Source organism: Balaenoptera borealis (genome assembly GCF_965194805.1).
Source record: "Balaenoptera borealis genome assembly, chromosome: 2".
In the NCBI taxonomy this organism is placed as follows: domain Eukaryota; kingdom Metazoa; phylum Chordata; class Mammalia; order Artiodactyla; family Balaenopteridae; genus Balaenoptera; species Balaenoptera borealis.
The window spans coordinates 149019088-149036798 of NC_138867.1; the positions used below are offsets into that span (position 1 = coordinate 149019088).

A 17711-nucleotide genomic window follows, 5' to 3' on the forward strand; every position below is an offset into this window, starting at 1 on the left:
GGAATCAGCTGCCAGTTTACTGCAATGTGGAAAACTGCACGAGATTCTGGGATTGGACTCAAAATGCTAATTTCAAAGGTCGAGTGAAGCTGTAGCTCACGTTTTCGCGTGCCTGCGCTCTCTGCAGGCAGAACAAAGACCCAGCCCGAGGAGGCAGAGGCAGAGACCCATCTTAAATCTTTTTCCTGAGGTAATTTTGGAATCATGCCTGAAATGCCGGAGAACATGGAACAGGTAAGAGTTAGCTATTAAAGAAAAGAAGCATTCTGGAGTTAAGAGTTTCTTTAAAAGAATCCCAATGAAGGTCTGGTAAAAGCCGAAAGGGTGTGTAAAAAAAACAAATAAGTGTCATTCATTTCTTTAAAACGTGTAACTTTGGGACTTGGACTAATAAAGCAACTTTAATTATTGACGCTGTATGGAGAGCTCAGCTAAGTCTCAACTGACAAAAATAAAATCCAAAACAGAACAGCAGTTTCATTTACCAGATTAAATGCAGTGATGTAGGTGAAGGTTCTATATAAATAACGGTTTTTATCTATAGTCGTGTGCTCCAGCCTTTCTTTGTCTTGGCATGAAATGAATCTGCTAACCTAACTTTTATCTCCAGATTGCTGTCTTTAAATTTATAGACTTAGCCACCACAGGAACTTGGATATTGTCTGTGTAACAGTGGCGTTTTTGTTCACAAAGAAACTTCCATTTTTAAAAAGAATGATTAAAACCCATACACGAACATGTGCCCCTGGAACCATACCCACGTTTTATCTGGCAAACATGAAAACAGATCCTCAAATGCAGGCAAGTAAACTCTATTTGTTCCTCACTCTAGATAAGGCTGCTCTGAGACTCAAAATGCTAATTGCATATGCATGACTTTAAACCGTCTTCGCGTTGAACACAATTTTTTTTTTTCCTGGAAAGATCACACTGCATCACACGTTGCAACTAGAAACTTAACAAAAATTTCCGCTCCTTAGAGGATCAAGAGGATCTTGATTCCGCTCCCCCAAAACCCACCCACACCTTTTCTTTGTTGTTTGCAGATTATGCATGGTTTAAGTGGGGCATTCCTCTCATGGACTCTAAATAATGCTAAGTTGATTAACAGCCTGGATTAAAACAGAAATTGAAAAGTGGGGGACCTCAGGCTCTCTTCTGTTACTATTCCAAAGAAACTTTATGCTTATGCAAATAAGGAAATGAGTTCTTGTTGGGGGTTGGGTAGGAAGGAAAGTCACGGGACTCAGATGTGGAAAAAAATTTTTCAAGGCTGCTTAGCGTTGAGCTCTAAGATTAAGCCAAAAAAAGGTTTATGAAATAATGTTTTAGAAACAGTAATCACGTTTGCGGGCGACTTTTAAGGTCTTGGTATCCGGTATGTCTGGACAAGAACACGCAAGACTGTTCGGTGGAAAGTTGGCGAAATCTATGCGGTCCACGCTCTGGTTCCCCGCCCCCCGCCCGCCGAGTAAATTTCATAAGCATCTCGGCTGGCGGAGGGCTTTTCGGGTTTGAACTGGAAGAGAAATCAGTTGCAATTAAGTGCTAGGTCGGCCTCAAAGCTTAGAGCTGTCTTTGTCACTTTAAAAAAGCGCGATCCAGGTGGTAGAAGGTTCAGTATTACTATATTCCCCTGGTTCCTTTAATTTTCCTTGGTAGCGGAGGTTCGGCTCGTGTAGCCCGACGCTGCAGCCTGTAAGGCGGTGCTTCGCAAAGGCTGATCTGGACTCCCGTTAAATCCACCAGAAGTCCCAGGCTCTACTACCACAGCTCATTCTGCAATTACTGGTAAAGTCCGAGAATATGCGTTTTGAAGAGGCACCCAAATAATTCATCCCCCAGCCTCCCACATCTTTTTATTTTTAACTAGTCAAAATTAGTTTGACATCTTTGGAATTTCACACGTACTACTTTTTAGCATCCCGGAAAGACGAATGGGTTCTTGAGGTGTTAATGACTCAGATACCAACACTTTTATTTTTATTCCAGTGTCTTTCTAAATCTCTCAAAAAACACTCTTAATGCTCTAGAGACACAGGTCCATTGTGCTTCCTCCCCTCCCCCTCAACCCCCCGCCTCCCCCCTCCCGCCATGACTTTAAACTATTTTATCCCACTTTATGTATTACGTGCCCAGTAGATTCTTATGCAGTAGATTCTTATGCACTGCGCAAGTCTAGGCGATCCAATTCAATCCTTACCTAGTCGGGAAGGAAAAACACAAAATAAACAACTCCTCCTTCCCCCCCGCCCCCGGCCCCAAAACAAAACTCGCATTCCTTGCTTAAGACCAAGGCCTTTGTTTCCCTTTAAGAGTTGGCGCGTGGGCTGAGAGCGTCCCGAGCGCGCCAGTCCCCTTTCTGGGGCGTCGGCGGAGCGTGGCCAATCAAGGGGCGCGGTCTTGGCGGCGGAAGCCGGAAGCGGTGAGCGGGGGCTGGCCCGGACCTAGGGGAGGCGGGCCGAGGGCGTTAGAGCTGCGGACCGCGGCGAACGTGGGCTGGGGGAAGTGGCGGTCGCTGCGGCGGCGGCGCCAAGACGGCGGGCATGGTGGGGCGGGAGAAGGAGCTCTCTATCCACTTTGTCCCCGGGAACTGCCGTTTGGTGGAGGTGAGGGAGTCGGCCCGGGTCTTGGGGCGGGGAGGGGAGGTGCGTCTCGTAGGAACTGAGTGCGCGGAGGGGGACGAGTCTTGCAGCGGGAGCTCGAGTGGTTTTCCAGACGCCTCCTGCAGGAGTCGGAGGCCCCGGGCGGCGAGGGCGGCGCCGCCGAGTTTGTTTACCTTGGTGCACACCCTTCTGTGTTTTCTTTTTCAGCCGCTGTGACGGGAAAAGAGTAGGTCGGGTTTCACTTTCGAGCCTCCCGTCTCCCCTCCCGGGAACGAAGAGGGGTTTTCAGAGCTGTTTCAGTTTTGATTATTTCTAAATTTCGTTTTCATCTTTTGTTCGTATCCTTCGGTCTTAACAGTTCGTATCCCTAAGAAAGAAGGGGCCAGGTGGCTTTTCAGAAATAATAACAGGATTGGAGGTGAAAAGTTACTGAACTCGTCACTGTGTTATGCACTTTACATGCATTATTTACTTTAGTCCTCATATTTATGAGATACTGGTTTTGTTCCATTTTACAGATAAGAAAATTGAGGCTTAGAGGGCAAGTCCTTGGCCCAAGTTCATTCAGTAAGGTTGCAGCCGGGATTCAAATACAGATCTATTTGAACAACTACGGAGGTTGCATAAACGAAAGCTCCTACTGTGTTTGGAGAGCCCTCATTCTCTCCTGTTTCATTCCAGGCCCCCCAGCATTCATCAGTCCACATAATATATCTAGCACTGGGGATAGGAAGAATGTTAATGCCCAGGCCAACATATCTTAAGGATATAAGAGAGGATATAGGTGATGGCTATTTTTGATTATGCAGAATTTTTACACCTTCAAAATACAGCATATTTAGTGTTTTCAAATCGTTTTGGTATTTGGAGGGTAAGGTTAGAATAATGGGCTGTTTAAACCTCTCTTTTGTTCCTGTGTACCCCAAACAATGCTGAGTATTGTAATGTTACATATTGTTTGTTTATGTCAGTGTATATGCGCACATGTATGTATATACACCTTAATCAGTTTTCACAGTAGGAGTTCAGTAGACTAATGAAAATGGATTTTCCTTCAGTAAAATTGCACAACCAAAAGCTTGGCACATATTTGCTGCTCTCAAAACCGGAATTAAAACTTGCTCGTGTCTTACAGTTTCTGTTTGAGAAATAGACTGTAGTGGTTCCTGTTAATAGTACTGTCTGTGGGGTACAATAGGATGCCAGTAGGAGTTAGACAAGTGTCACCTAGGTATCTAAAGTTTTTTAAAGTCCAGGAGTATCTCCTCAAAGATCTGCCTCAAGGGGAATGTTGTTAGAATCATATAAATCAGTGTGAAGCTTTGCCAAATTGAAGAGGTTCTAAAAATAGCAAAGTATAATTACATTTACCACTAACATTTAAGAAGAACTCTCTTTAGATATTTGTTTTGTTTCACTCTTGACTTTTTCTAGGACATTTTTTAGTAGAAGTTAATCCAAGTGTACTGAAGTAGAAACCTCTGTTCCAGAGTACTGTTTAGACCATTTTGAAAGAGCCATTTATCTTCCATTACCTGTACAGTTTGGTATTATTTGATTTGATGGCATAATAAGAGCTACAGCTCTTCGTTTATTTATATGCATTTACTTTTTCAAGTGTTTTTTGTTTGTTTTTGGTGTCTGTAAATCTGGTCACCTGAAGTTACTGAATTCTGTACATCTAAGAGTTTATAGGATAAGAGGCACATATGTTCAGGGCAACTTAAAGTGGTGTTTAATATTCCTGACCCATAAGAATAAAAATTGAGAAATAGACTCTTCAGGCAGACAGAGTATCTTCAACTCTTAATTATTCTTTGTGTTAACTAGACAGCTTTTTGTTCCTCTATTCAGAGTTCCTTGAAGTGTTTGGACATTCCTGTGTTTTGCAGAACTAAAGTAATTTACAGGGTAATGGTCCAAAATAATTTTTAGAGGATTATTTCTCTTTTAAAAAGAAAAAAATCAAAATAGTGTGCTTTAAGAAGCTTCAGGTAGAGTTGTTTATACAAAGTCAAATATAGAAGAGATACTTTTGTTTGGCCTCTTTTAATTTCAGAGTGATGCATATTTTATTTGCTAACCACCAATAAACTTGCAATCCAAATGAAAACATCTTGTTGGGCTCCTATACTGGTGACAGAAGGTGCTCATTGAGTCTCTAGAGAGAACTATATGAAAAGAGGATAAGTTATTTTAAGTAAATGAACCTTCTTTCACTCTATTCAGATTTCTCTGTGGTAAGGATAATATGGAATTGTAGGACTGTAAAGCTGGAAGAGCCTTAGTCATCTTGTCCAAATGCCTCATTTCACCAGTGAGGAGTTAGATCAGTAGAGATGGAGTAACTTCTCAATGCCACAGAGTGTGGTTAATCGTCATGAAACCCTGTATAAGTTCAAAGGATTGAGACAAAACTTGGCTGGATGATAGAAGCAAAAGGGCCCAAGTTCTGCTTCCAACCTTTTCCCTTTTACTGTGGGCAAAACCTTTAACATCTGTAGACAAGGTTCCTCACTTTGGAAGTGACATCTGCCCTGCCTGTCTAATAGGACTCCTCCTGTGGTCAAAAGGTATGATGCAGGTTTATATAACACATGATAGTTTTCAAATATAAGATTGTGCAGAATCATTTGTTTCAGAAAATGCTTGTACTTTAGATCTCTGCTCTTTTAACATAGAAAATTCTTGAGCATTGACATGTGACCACTAGGTAACACAGACTGTTTCATATTTTCTTCCAGGGACCTTACATATTATCCCAGGGTATAAGGATGTAAGGTTGTATTTTTTCCATGCAACGCCCATCCTTTTTTAAAGTTAAGTGGTATTATATTCCCTAAAGAGCCTTGCTGTGCTTGTAACTTAATACTGTATTTCATCAAATCTAAGATGCTCTCAATTATAAGATTATCTGGGCTCTTATTTTAAGATGCACTAAAAAGCAAAAAACACTGCCAAACCATCTTTATTTCATTCATTTAACAGAGATGATAAATGAGGAAAAAATGTGCTTCACAGAATCAGTGAAGTACCTAGAGATCTTATTTTACTGTTTAAGAATTTTGTGGTTACTGCAAGCATGATGCTTGTTCTTTAACTACTTCTAGTTTTCCTTTTTAAGGGGGAAAATGGGAAAGATGTTGTCGCTGCTAGAAAGGTAGATGGCAGTTTTTTGACTTCTTTGATTAAGAGCTATCTTTAGGAAGGTCTTGGACTTCCCTGGAGTTCTCAAAGTTCAGTTTCCAAATCACCAGCATCAGCACCACCTGGAAACTTGTTAGAAAGGCAAATTATCAGGCCTCATTCCAAATCTACTTGATCTGAAAGCCTTGCAGTCGATTCCTATCCTCAGCGAATAAAGCCTGTGAACCACTGATCTAAGAACCCTTGTCTGTTCCTTTCCTTCTTGAGAGTGAAGTGAGAAACTCAGAAGAGACCACATCATAGCTCTGTTATAGTCTTTTCCCAGGGATCTTTATGGTATTTATCCTGTGTAAATTGTTTTCTGATTGTATCTCTACTAGACTTGGCATGTTTTAACCTCTTTACAATTAGAATCTTTGTAGAGTTGTTTTCTTGCCAGAAATTCAAAGAAAATATTTTGCTGGCTGAAATCCTTGTTTTTATAGATCATTTGGCTTAGAGCCAAGTTTTGCAACACAGAGCATAGATGAATTTTTCTCTAACTTCTAAAATGTCTTGAAATTGGTTGAACTAAGGAAAAAATATCTTTAAGAATTACCTTTGTACTGTCTCTGTCAGCCCTTTCATTTCAGGTTTTTCGTATAATAGAAATACTTGATTTGGGTGGCCTTTTTTAAAAAAATGTATAGTCTTCTAAGTTAGCTGAATTGAGGGCCAGGAAAAAAAAAGTCTTTTTGTGTGCACAAAAAAGGTTATTGTGTGCATATTTAAGATTTTTGACAGCTCAGAATTAGGTGACTATAACAACATTTGAAATTTAAAAGGCCTCAAGTTGATAAAATTTAATAAAACTTTTTGTTGTTTTTTAATAGTAAATGTTGACTTAATTCAAGAGTCTGAGGAAATTCGGTGTTACCTATCTTGGGAAGAAGGGAAAGTTCTATGTAAACATAGAACTTAAATTGTTTCTTAAATAGTAGTTCCTTTTTAATTTCAGTGTGTGAGGAATTTTTCCTTTTTCACAATAGCAGCACAGACCAGTTTAAAATATTTATTTTTTTCTTATCCTCTATCTTTGTTTATTAGTTTTAACTGGTCTAAATAGGTAAATTAAGAGTTAATGCAGGAATATGGATGGTGGTGGTGGTATGAATTGGGAGATTGGGATTGACATATATACACAAACATGTATAAAATAGGTAACTAGTAAGAACCTGCTGTAAAAAAAATAAAATTAAGAAAAAGAATGTTATATGATGTATCTAAAAAAATGATACAAATGAAAGTATTTACAAAAGAGGTAATTCAGGAATATTTGCCAATTTGGTTAAACTTAGAAAGAATGGTAGTGCTATAAGGACCAAATTTATTTTTCTTCTACATAAATTCTGTGAAATGTGAATTCTCTAATTTGGACCTATCACAGTATGATAAAGTCAGTGAGATTTGAAAAAAAACTTGAGATTAAAAACTGAAGACCAAAAATGTCAATTTGGAAACATATCGGCAGAACATAGCCCCAGTATTTAATCAGGCCATAAAGTAAGTAAGCTTAGAACTAACTGCATTTTTATAAACAGAAGAACGTAATTGCTGTTTTTTTACTAATTTGGACATCATTGATCGTAAAAATAAGCTTTTCCATTATTACCACAGGAAATCTAAATCTATTTGACTAGGTGATTCCTTGCAGTATCATCTTAGGTTCTTTTTCTTGGGTAAGATTATTAAAACTTTTTTTTTAATAAATTTATTTTATTTTTAATTTTTGGCTGTGTTGGGTCTTCGTTGCTGCGCGCAGGCTTCTCATTGCAGTGGCTTCTCTTGTTGCGGAGCACGGGCTCTAGGTGAACAGGTTTCAGTAGTTGTGGCTTTCGGGTTCTAGAGCGCAGGCTCAGTAGTGGTGGCGCACGAGCTTAGTTGCTCCGTGGCAAAACTTTTTCTTAAGTGACACACTTACCCATGCATTTTGATTAATCTTTTTTCTAACTTAAGAATTGGCTTATAGGTATGGGAAAGGAAGCATACAATTAAGACTTTGAAGTATGTAGTGAATGAAGATGGTGGCTGATTTCGTTGAGAGACTATTTTCAAATTAAACAATCCTTTTCCGCCCCCTTCACATTTAGGAGGAAGTTAACATCCCCAACAGGCGGGTTCTGATTACTGGTGCCACTGGGCTTCTTGGCAGAGCTGTTTACAAAGAATTTCAGCAGAATAATTGGCATGCCGTTGGCTGTGGTTTTAGAAGAGCAAGACCAAAATTTGAGCAGGTTAATCTCTTGGATTCTAGTGCAGTTCATCACATCATTTATGATTTTCAGGTATGGTTTATTTTAACACATAAGTTAACTATTAATAATTGTCTGGATGACTTGAAAAGTGCTCTTGTTCTCAAGGAAGTTACTGAAAGCTCTAACATATTAAGCAACAATAATATATAGTACACTTTTTTTTTTGGCATGGATAAGAATATGTCATCCTTGAAAAGATTAGGTTGAGACATAGGTTGACAAAAGGCAGAAAATGAAGCATTTTGTAAAATGCTTATGTTTGTGAAGTATTCTTCCTAAGTACTACTTTCTATGCATATCCTTTCTTAATATTATTTGTAAACCTTACAACACTGCAAAATATTCTCATTTGCATTTTAGAGATCACAAAGGCAAGAGTGGTTAAACCACTTGTTGGCGATGGTCACAGAAGACTTACAGAAAAATTTAGATTCTGTTACACCTCTGATCAAATCAGAAGTTCAGGTTCTTCCTAAAAATATGATCCAAGGAAAACCTGCATCAGAATCACTTGGGAAACTTGTTCTTAGGGCTCACTCCCAGAGATTTTCATTCAATAAGTGTGTGGTGGGCCCTGGGACTCTACATTTTAAGAACCATCCCAGCTTATGCACATTTAAGTTTGAAAACAGCTCTCAGATCATGCTTCCTCAAGCAATTGCTGAGAAGGAGGAAGTTGGGTGAGTGGGTACACGAGCCCTGTATGTCACTGAACTTGCCAAATCTTAGCTCTTACTCAGCTCCTCTGGGAAGTAGGTGCCCCTTCTCTACAAAGGACCCTCTGCATTCCTCTGTCCTGATGTAGGTCATATGATATTGAAACAGTCTCTTTACATATCTGTCTTTTGCATTAGATTTGGAAATCCTTGCTCCTCGCACGGTGCTTAGCATATAGGTGGCATACTTAAATGCTCAACTGGGAATACAATTTTTATGGATGGTTAATCTTCTTTAAATGATTGGTTTAAGAGATTGGAATTTATGAATTTAATTTGCAATTGATATTCCTCTCCATTTATCCTAGACTTATTAAGTATTTAGGTCATGTTAATTACATAAATGATCGCTCTTTTCTCCCACCCAGATTAGGGGGATGAAGCTTCTTTTGATTTAAAAGCATGGTTGTCAACAAGAGTTGTGTCTGATTTTGCCTAGGAATTGCTAAATTGCTCTTTCCCTTTCAGGAAGTTTGAAAGTTGAAAAAGGGGAGTGTGACAAAACTACATTAAAAATTACAATGATTCTTTAGTTGAAGGAATGTCGATTTAATAAACATTTTCTATGAATTAATTTACTGTTGGAAGGCTACAGTTCTTCTGTTTTATTCCTTTTTGGGTTAAAAACACATCCATGCTGAACTCCCAGCCCCATGTCATAGTACATTGTGCAGCAGAGAGAAGGCCAGATGTTGTCGAAAATCAGCCGGATGCTGCTTCTCAACTTAATGTGGCTGCTTCTGGGAACTTAGCAAAGGAAGCAGGTAATGATGTCTTTATAAAATCTTCATAAGATATTGAGTGACTGCTGAGTTTGTAAAGATTAAACTTTTGTACATGGTTTATAAAAGATTTGTTATATATATGATGAATAAGCTGTTAGAAATTCCAGTAGAGTAATGTCGTGTAGTAATTTAATAGATTCTTTTCTTTGTGTCTTTTTTTTTTTTTGTAGCTGCAGTTGGAGCATTTCTAATCTACATTAGCTCCGATTATGTTTTTGATGGAATAAACCCACCTTATAGAGAGGAAGACATACCAAGTCCCCTAAATCTATATGGCAAAACAAAATTAGAAGGAGAAAGGGCTGTCCTGGAGAACAATTTAGGTAAGACACATCTCTTTAGCCCCGTACGTGACTGCTTTTGAGGATTCCTTTTTGTTTATGATGTATTATATATGTTTCTAATTTAAAAAAAATTAGTCAAGGAACATAAATCATTGGAGAAAAACTAGGGAATGCAATTAATAGAAAAACAAGAATTTTCGAAATCCTGAAGAATTTATGAATCCTTCCAGACTTTTTCCAGAATTGGTGGGTACAGGAATATTGTTAAAGAAAACAAATCATACAGTACAAATTTTTGTAATACAGGTCAATATTATTTTTCTTGGATTGCGGTATTCTGTTTTTTGTATGGTTTTTCTTTTTTCCTGTGTGTGTTTGTGTATATATACGCACACATAAATGTGCTGATTATAAAAAGTATACCCTCCTTGAAAAAATTTTTAAAAACATTTAAAATTGTAAAGAGTTCTCTCAGTACTCCCTCAGAGAGAGAAGCACCAACTGTGCTTATGTATGGAAGTATTTTTTTTGAATTTTTAAACCTGTGTGCATGTTGTTTTGTAACCTGGTTTTTCTCCCCCCACATACATACATTTCAGTTCTTACGGAGCCATCTCTGGAATATCTTTTTCATATCAGTAGCTGCATAATATTTGACTTAATGATCCCCTGCACTAAAACTCCTGCCTCAGACTGTACTACATCCCTGAGAAGCATCCCCTAGTATATATACTATACTAACACATTTAGGGGTTTTCTTTTTGTATTATAAATTATCCTTCGGAAATCATCCTTGAATATATTATCAATATATAGCTGACCCTTGGACAGTGCAGGGATTAGGGTTGCCAATCCCTGCATAGTGGGAAATCCATGTGTACTCCCCGAAGACTCACTCACAGCCTACTATTGACTGAAGCCTTACTAAAACATAAACAGTCGATTTACACATATTTTGTGTGTTGCATGTATTTTTTTTTAATGTAATTCCCAGGACAGTCACGTCTTTAACCTTTCCTTTCTTCTCTTTCTCTTTCTCTTTCTCTTTCTCTCCTTCTCCTTCTCTTTCTCTTTCTCTTTCTCTTTCTCTTTCTTTCTCTTTCTCTTTCTCTTTCTCGTGTTTCTCTCTCTCTCTCCTGTGTTGGGTCTTTGTTGCTGCACGCGGGCTGTCTCTAGTTGTGGTGAGCGGGGGCTACTCTTTGTTGCGGTGCGCAGGCTTGTTGCGGTGGCTTCTCTTGTTGCGGAGCACGGGCTCTAGGTGCGTGGGCTTCAGTAGTTGTGGCACGTGGGCTCAGTAGTTGTGGCTCGCGGGCTCTGCAGTGCAGGCTCAGTAGTTGTGGCTCACGGGCTTAGTTGCTCCGCGGCATGTGGAATCTTCCCAGACCAGGGCTTGAACCTGTGTCCCCTGCACTGGCAGGCAGATTCTCAACCACTGCGCCACCAGGGAAGTCCCATTGTTGTGTTATATGATACCAAACACTATAGATGTTACACGTATTACTAACACTACACATCAAAAATGAAAAGACAGTGTGAGAAGAAATTTGTATTTATTTACAGGTATGATTCAGGCGTTGATAAGGAAGAAGCAGTAATATGATTGCTTTATGGTAGCCTAGTGTAATCGGTATGATTGTTTCATGATAGCCTAGCCTATACACTAATGAGTGAATCTTTGTAAAATTTAAATGGCATACGGTACTATAGTCATATTCATTATACAGTGTTAGAAATACTGGTATATTTTTTTCAAAAACCACTTATCTGTGTGGTAGACTGATACGGAGTTTCTCCAATTATGAGAGAGAAGAGAGGCATGCTGTATGGTAATGTAACTCTTTGAAAACAAAGTTATAAAACAATAAGGAAACTAACACGTTATTAATTTTATATTAATGGTCACTCACCTTATGCCTATGTAAGGATAGGCTGGCTTAAGTCTTGTACATGATGTGCTACATGAAAAACATCCACATATAAATGGATGCACACAGTTCAAACCTGTGTTGTTCAAAGGTCGTCTGTGCAGCTGTGCAATAAGTTAATTTAATTTTAAATAGTTTTTTTTGAATTTCAATTAAAGCGTTAATTATTTAGTCTGTTGTAACCCCTCAGTATTGACCAACATAAAATAGAAATACCTCGTAATTCCTTAGTCAGTGTTTTCAAGGACTATGTGGTGAACACTCATATACCCTTTATATAGATTCACCAGTTGTTAATGTTTTGCCACGTGTTTTATATGTACAGTCTTTTCTTCCTGAACTCATAGAGAATTAGTTGAATTTCACCCTGAAATACTTCACTGTGTATCTTCAACAAGGATGTTCTTCACATAATTACAATGCAGTTATCACACTTAGAAAATTTAACATTAATACAATACAGTCTCTATAGGAATTTTGTCCCAGTAATGTCCTTTATTGCATTTATTTTTTAGGTACAATCAAGGATCACTTGTTGCATTTAGTTGTCATGATCAGTTTTATTTTTAATGGCCACAATAATGTAGAAATTATTTAATTAATATAATTATAAAAAATACCCCACATGACAGAGACACTTAAAAATATTCAGGATCACATTTGTTAAATAGGTGAGCTGTGTCATTTTGGTATATTGCAAGTTTTCTGCGATGATGTCGTTTAAATCCGCACACTTTGATCTTATAGCAAGACTTAAGAACCAGTCAGCTTTGAGGTATTATCTGCTTTTATTACTCTCTAGGAGCTGCTGTTTTGAGAATTCCTGTTCTGTATGGAGAAGTTGAAAAGCTTGAGGAAAGCGCCGTGACTGTTATGTTTGATAAAGTGCAGTTCAGCAACAAGTCTGCGAACATGGACCACTGGCAGCAGCGGTTCCCCACACACGTCAAAGATGTGGCCACTGTGTGTCGTCAGTTAGCAGAGAAGAGGATGCTGGTGAGAATCTAAGTGCTTTTTTTTTTTTTATGGATTTATTTATTTTTGGCTGCGTTGGGTCTTCGTTGCTGCACATGGGCTTTCTCCAGTTGCAGCGAGCGGGGGCTACTCTTCGTTGCGGTGCACGGGCTTCTCACTGCAGAGCACGGGCTCTAGGTGCGCGGGCTTCAGTAGTTGTGGCTTGCGGGCTCTAGAGCGCAGGCTCAGTAGTTGTGGCTCGCGGGCTCTAGAGCGCAGGCTCAGTAGTGGTGGCGCACGGGCTTAGTTGCTCCGCGGCATGTGGGATCTTCCCGGACCAGGGCTCGAACCCGTGTCCCCTGCATTGGCAGGCGGATTCCTAACCACTGTGCCACCAGGGAAGCCCTCTAAGTGCTTTTTAAAAACTTAACAAGGACACCAAACAAAAGTAGTTCAGATAGTAGGCTGTATTTATGAATAATAAAAGTATTATGCTCTTACGTTTGATTTTATTTCTCAAATACTGTAGACCCCATCTGTCATTCTCTTATTGCAAGATAACTGAAAACTGGTATTTTTCTTCAGGTAACAAAATAATCTCCTAATGTCTTTTAAGAAGACTGTCTTAAATAATGTCTATTTAAGATTTAGGTAGTGGCAAAGAAGAACCTACATAGGGATTTATCATTTCAGCCAGTGTAAGAATAATTTGTAATTGTTTTTGGATATTTGAATAGTAGTTCATTTTAAGCATCTGAAAAAATAGAATATCCACAGAAAGAAAGATTAGAGACGGATTTATTTTAGAATATTAATAGTAGCATGACCTTTTTTTAAAAAAATTTATTTATTTATTTATTTTTGGCTGTGTTGGGTCTCCGTTGCTGCGCGCGGGCTTTCTCTAGTTGCGGCTAGTGGGGGCTACTCTTCGTTGTGGTACGCGGGCTTCTCATTGCGGTGGTTTCTCTTGTTGTGGAGCACGGGCTCTAGGTGCACCGGCTTCAGTAGTTGTAGCACGTGGACTCAATAGTTGTGGCGTGCGGGCTCTAGAGCACAGGCTCAGTAGTTGTGGCACACGGGCTTAATTGCTCTGCGGCATGTGGGATCTTCCCGGACCAGGGCTCGAACCCATGTCCCCTGCACTGGCAGGCAGATTCTCAACCACTGCGCCACCAGGGAAGCCCAATAAGTTTCTTTTTAATTTATCTGTATTTGTTACAACTTTTAAAACAGAATGTGACTTGAGCACTACATCTCCACTCACAAAACTTGCTCCGAGTCACTTTTTAAACAGCTTTACAGCATGCCTAGATAGGCTTATAATTTTGCTACTCTCAACAACACTTTTCTTTGGAAAACAAGCCCTATGTATGGACAGTGACTCCCATCAAGTTGGTTCAGTTGAACACACTAATTTCTAGGGGCCTGGCACATGCAGTCAGTACAGGCGATGGAAGGTTTAAAAAGTAAATCCCAGCAGATGAAAGTTGCTTTAAGAAGTATTTTCTTTTAAACATCAAGGTATATACTTCAGAACACTTCAGTGACAGAAGATTTGGTCTACTAAAGAATCCGCTTGATAGCTAAACACTTCAGACCATGAAGCTAACGTAGGTTACATACACCTGACGACAAATGCTGCTTCCGTCTGTTAAAATAAGCCAACATGAAACTAGAAAAAAACTAGCTCTGCTTTTAGTGTCTGAAGTATCACAGTATCACACTTAGTAGAAAGAAATCTTACCTTACCCGTAAGTAGTTGTCATGCCATACAGGTTTTTAAATGTTAACACAAATAAAGAAATACTTGAAAACATATTATCAGAAGAAATGGAAGACAAGAGTGTTGAACACGCGGCCACGTAATCCTCAGGCAGAGCTCAGTCTACTTCTTCCATGCGGGACGTGTCATCGTCTCCTTCGAGGGGCGGCGTCTCCTCAGTTACAGCAGCACTGCTGTCGTCAGCAGTGGGGTCATCTTCATCAGTACCAAGACCAAGTTTGATCATCCTATAGATCCTGTTAGCATGTGTCTGGGGATCCTGCAGACTGAAGCCAGAAGACAGGAGAGCCGTTTCGTACAGCAGGATGACCAGATTGTTCACAGACCTGTCATTCTTGTCAGCCTCTGGCAGGCGGATTCTTAACGACTGCGCCACCAGGGAAGTCCCGCGTGACTTTTTTTAATACATCAAAATTTATATATTTTTTAAAAAAAATATGTACCATGACAATACTTAAGGATGTTATGACTAATTAGCTCATCTTGAAAAATGGTTCTGTTAAGTTTTGGTTTTAGCTTCTTAGGATAATTGGAAATACTTGTTAAATTGGCCTGTGTTTCATAAAAATCTGTAATCATTTTAGGATTCCCACTAAATAAAATTGGAGCTACTTACATTTTTATTTTAAAAGAATTCTTAAGGCTAAATTCTAGAAATTGCTTTTCTTGTTTAGCTGGGGGTATTTATAGGAATTTGATTTTAGATATCTTGTGTATAGCATTCCAGAAAGGAGTGATGCATTTTATTTCCTGAGCCTGTTTAAGTTAGTTTTCTTGTCAAACTTGCCGTTCCACTCAACTCAAAAAGTTTGAAACCATTTTGAACTTTTTGTGTCCTTGTCAGGATCCATCAATTAAGGGAACCTTTCACTGGTCTGGCAATGAACAGATGACTAAGTATGAAATGGCGTGTGCAATTGCAGACACCTTCAACCTCCCCAGCAGCCACTTAAGACCGGTAAGTACATGGCATTTAAAACCTTCTTACTGGGAATTCCCTGGCAGTCCAGTGGTTAGGACTTGGCGCTTCCACTGCAGGGAGCACAGGCTCAGTCCCTGGTAGGGGGACTAAGATCCTGCAAGCCTTGAGGCGTGGGCAAGAAAAAAAAAACAAGCTAACCTTACTGTTTGGAAGTCCCGGTCTATCACTGCGGTGTGTACTATGGATAACATTTTTCTTGTTGTTTGGAAGTTTTGGATAAGTTTATTTTCTGGTACTAATCAAAGTGAACTTTGCTTGTATTTTGACAGTTTCTATTGTTAATTTTCTCTAAATTACCATGTATAAAGAAGCCCATGAGTATTGGTGAAGTTTATAGAAAAAGTATTGTCTTGACTGTGGCGGACATTTTATTTATTTTTCCAGGGATCAAATCTGATTTCTTGCACCGAGGGCAAGAGGGCAGAGGGAAGTAGAGAATATAAAGCCTCAGCCTGGGGCTTCTTATTTTTGATTTTTTGTTTTTGTTTTAAAGATAACTGACAGTCCTGTCTTAGGAGCACAACGTCCGAGAAACGCTCAGCTTGACTGCTCCAAATTGGAGACCTTAGGCATTGGCCAGCGAACACCATTTCGAATTGGAATCAAAGAATCACTCTGGCCTTTCCTCATTGACAAGAGATGGAGACAGACGGTCTTTCATTAGTGTATGTGTGTTGTTGTTGTTTTTTTTAAATGAGAAGTCAAGTATGTGGCACTTTTTAAAGAAAAAAGGAAATAGTTTTGTACGAGTGCTCTTTGTGACTCATGGTCTTTCAGGTAAATGATGCTCTTGCACTAGTGAAACTGTCTAAGGAAACCAAGGTCAGTAATGCCTTGTTTGAAGTAATGAGTTTCCTGTTTATCATTTTGTTCTGGCTTAACTTGCTATTTGAATATAGTAAATTATGATTCTCAAACATTTGAGAGCCAGGATGAAACACATCTGCTGTAGACATTTTTTTGGATGAAATGCATTGTTCATTCCTATAAATAACCTCTACATTTTCAGGACTTTTGCATCTGTTGATCCTTTTATGTTTTAAACTGTGTTAAATAGTATAAAAATAGTATAAAAATTGGTGTCCATTATTTGCTTTGCTCGAGCTCAGATCAAAATGTTTGAAGAAAGAAACTTTATTTTTGCAACTTAAGTGTAGTTTTTATGCTTGAGATGTTTCAACTTGTTATGTATATTGGAACTCCTGCAGCTTGATGCCTCCTGCTTTTGTAGCAGTGAATGGTGAGCCTTTGAGAGAGAGAATGTGTGTATGTGTATGTATTTTTTTAATATATATGAAACTGTCCTTTTCACTCCATGTCACTAAGTGATATTTCATATGTGTGGTTATATCAATAGTAATGGGCCTTGTAAGTCTTTTGACCATTCATGAATAATAATAAATATGTACTGCTGGCATGGTAGTGCTTAGTTTTCTTGTATTTACTTCTCTTTTTTTAAATGTAAGGACCATTTATCTGAACTGTTGTTTTGTTGCTTTAATTTTTTACAATTACCTTCTTACCATGTAACATCTGATGCATACAAGAGAATATAGTTAATATACATTAAGATATAAAGCACAATAATAAAATGAACCCTGGCGAACATACCACTTGAAATCTAGAATGTTACAGATATCGTGTTTACTTGTTGTGCCCACTGATTTTTTTAATGGAAAGTAAATAACTATATACTCTTGTAATAGATTTACATAGAATGTTCCTTTTGAAGAATGCAGAGTATTTGAATGTGTTTTCTATACCAAGTGATATTCAGGTTACCTTAGCCTCAACAATATTTTTGGTCCTTAATAAGGGAGCAGAAAGGTAGAGTAACTAGTGGGACTTGGCTTCTATTTGGAGTTCGAGTTCAGTGCAAATCCTGGTTTCGGATTTTCCAATTTCACTTGTGGAGTATTCTTTCCCTAGATGTTATGATCTTATTTTCTCATTAGACAAAAAGTATTTGTTTCTAATTTCCTAATTTACTCAGAATTTGGGGTTTAGAGAGCATCAAGTCTGGGTGATTTGATTAAAGCAGCAGTTCCCAAACCATGCTATGTTTTATTATTAACTAGGGAAATTTTACCGCTACCTGAGCCCTATCCTGGACCCACTGAAATAGAATTTCTGGAATTGATGCCTGCTAATGTAGTTTTAAATGTTCCCCAGGTTCTTCTAAGGTAGCCAGCCTGGCACCTGTATTTGGCAACCACTGAAGCATTCTGGCTTGTC

At 38.7% G+C, this 17711-nt stretch overlaps 1 protein-coding gene across 6 annotated transcripts; it reads left to right on the plus strand.

Moving 5' to 3' along the window:
* Positions 1-97: 97 nt before the first annotated feature.
* Positions 98-16916, plus strand: MAT2B (methionine adenosyltransferase 2 non-catalytic beta subunit). Of its 6 annotated transcripts, XM_082378791.1 has the most exons (9): positions 2493-2609; positions 2814-2944; positions 5111-5179; positions 7883-8077; positions 9352-9527; positions 9719-9871; positions 12560-12753; positions 15339-15452; positions 15970-16916. In XM_082378791.1, the coding sequence occupies exons 4-9, from the start codon at positions 7980-7982 to the stop codon at positions 16138-16140; spliced, it is 906 nt and encodes a 301-aa protein (XP_082234917.1). In that variant the 5' UTR covers positions 2493-2609; positions 2814-2944; positions 5111-5179; positions 7883-7979; the 3' UTR covers positions 16141-16916. The 6 variants fall into 6 exon arrangements, with proteins under 6 accessions (XP_082234915.1, XP_082234914.1, XP_082234913.1 ...); XM_082378789.1 differs by lacking the exons at positions 2493-2609; positions 2814-2944; positions 5111-5179 and adding an exon at positions 98-234 and having other exon boundaries at positions 9413-9527; XM_082378788.1 differs by lacking the exons at positions 2814-2944; positions 5111-5179 and having other exon boundaries at positions 2437-2609; positions 9413-9527.
* The last annotated feature ends 795 nt before the right edge of the window (positions 16917-17711 follow it).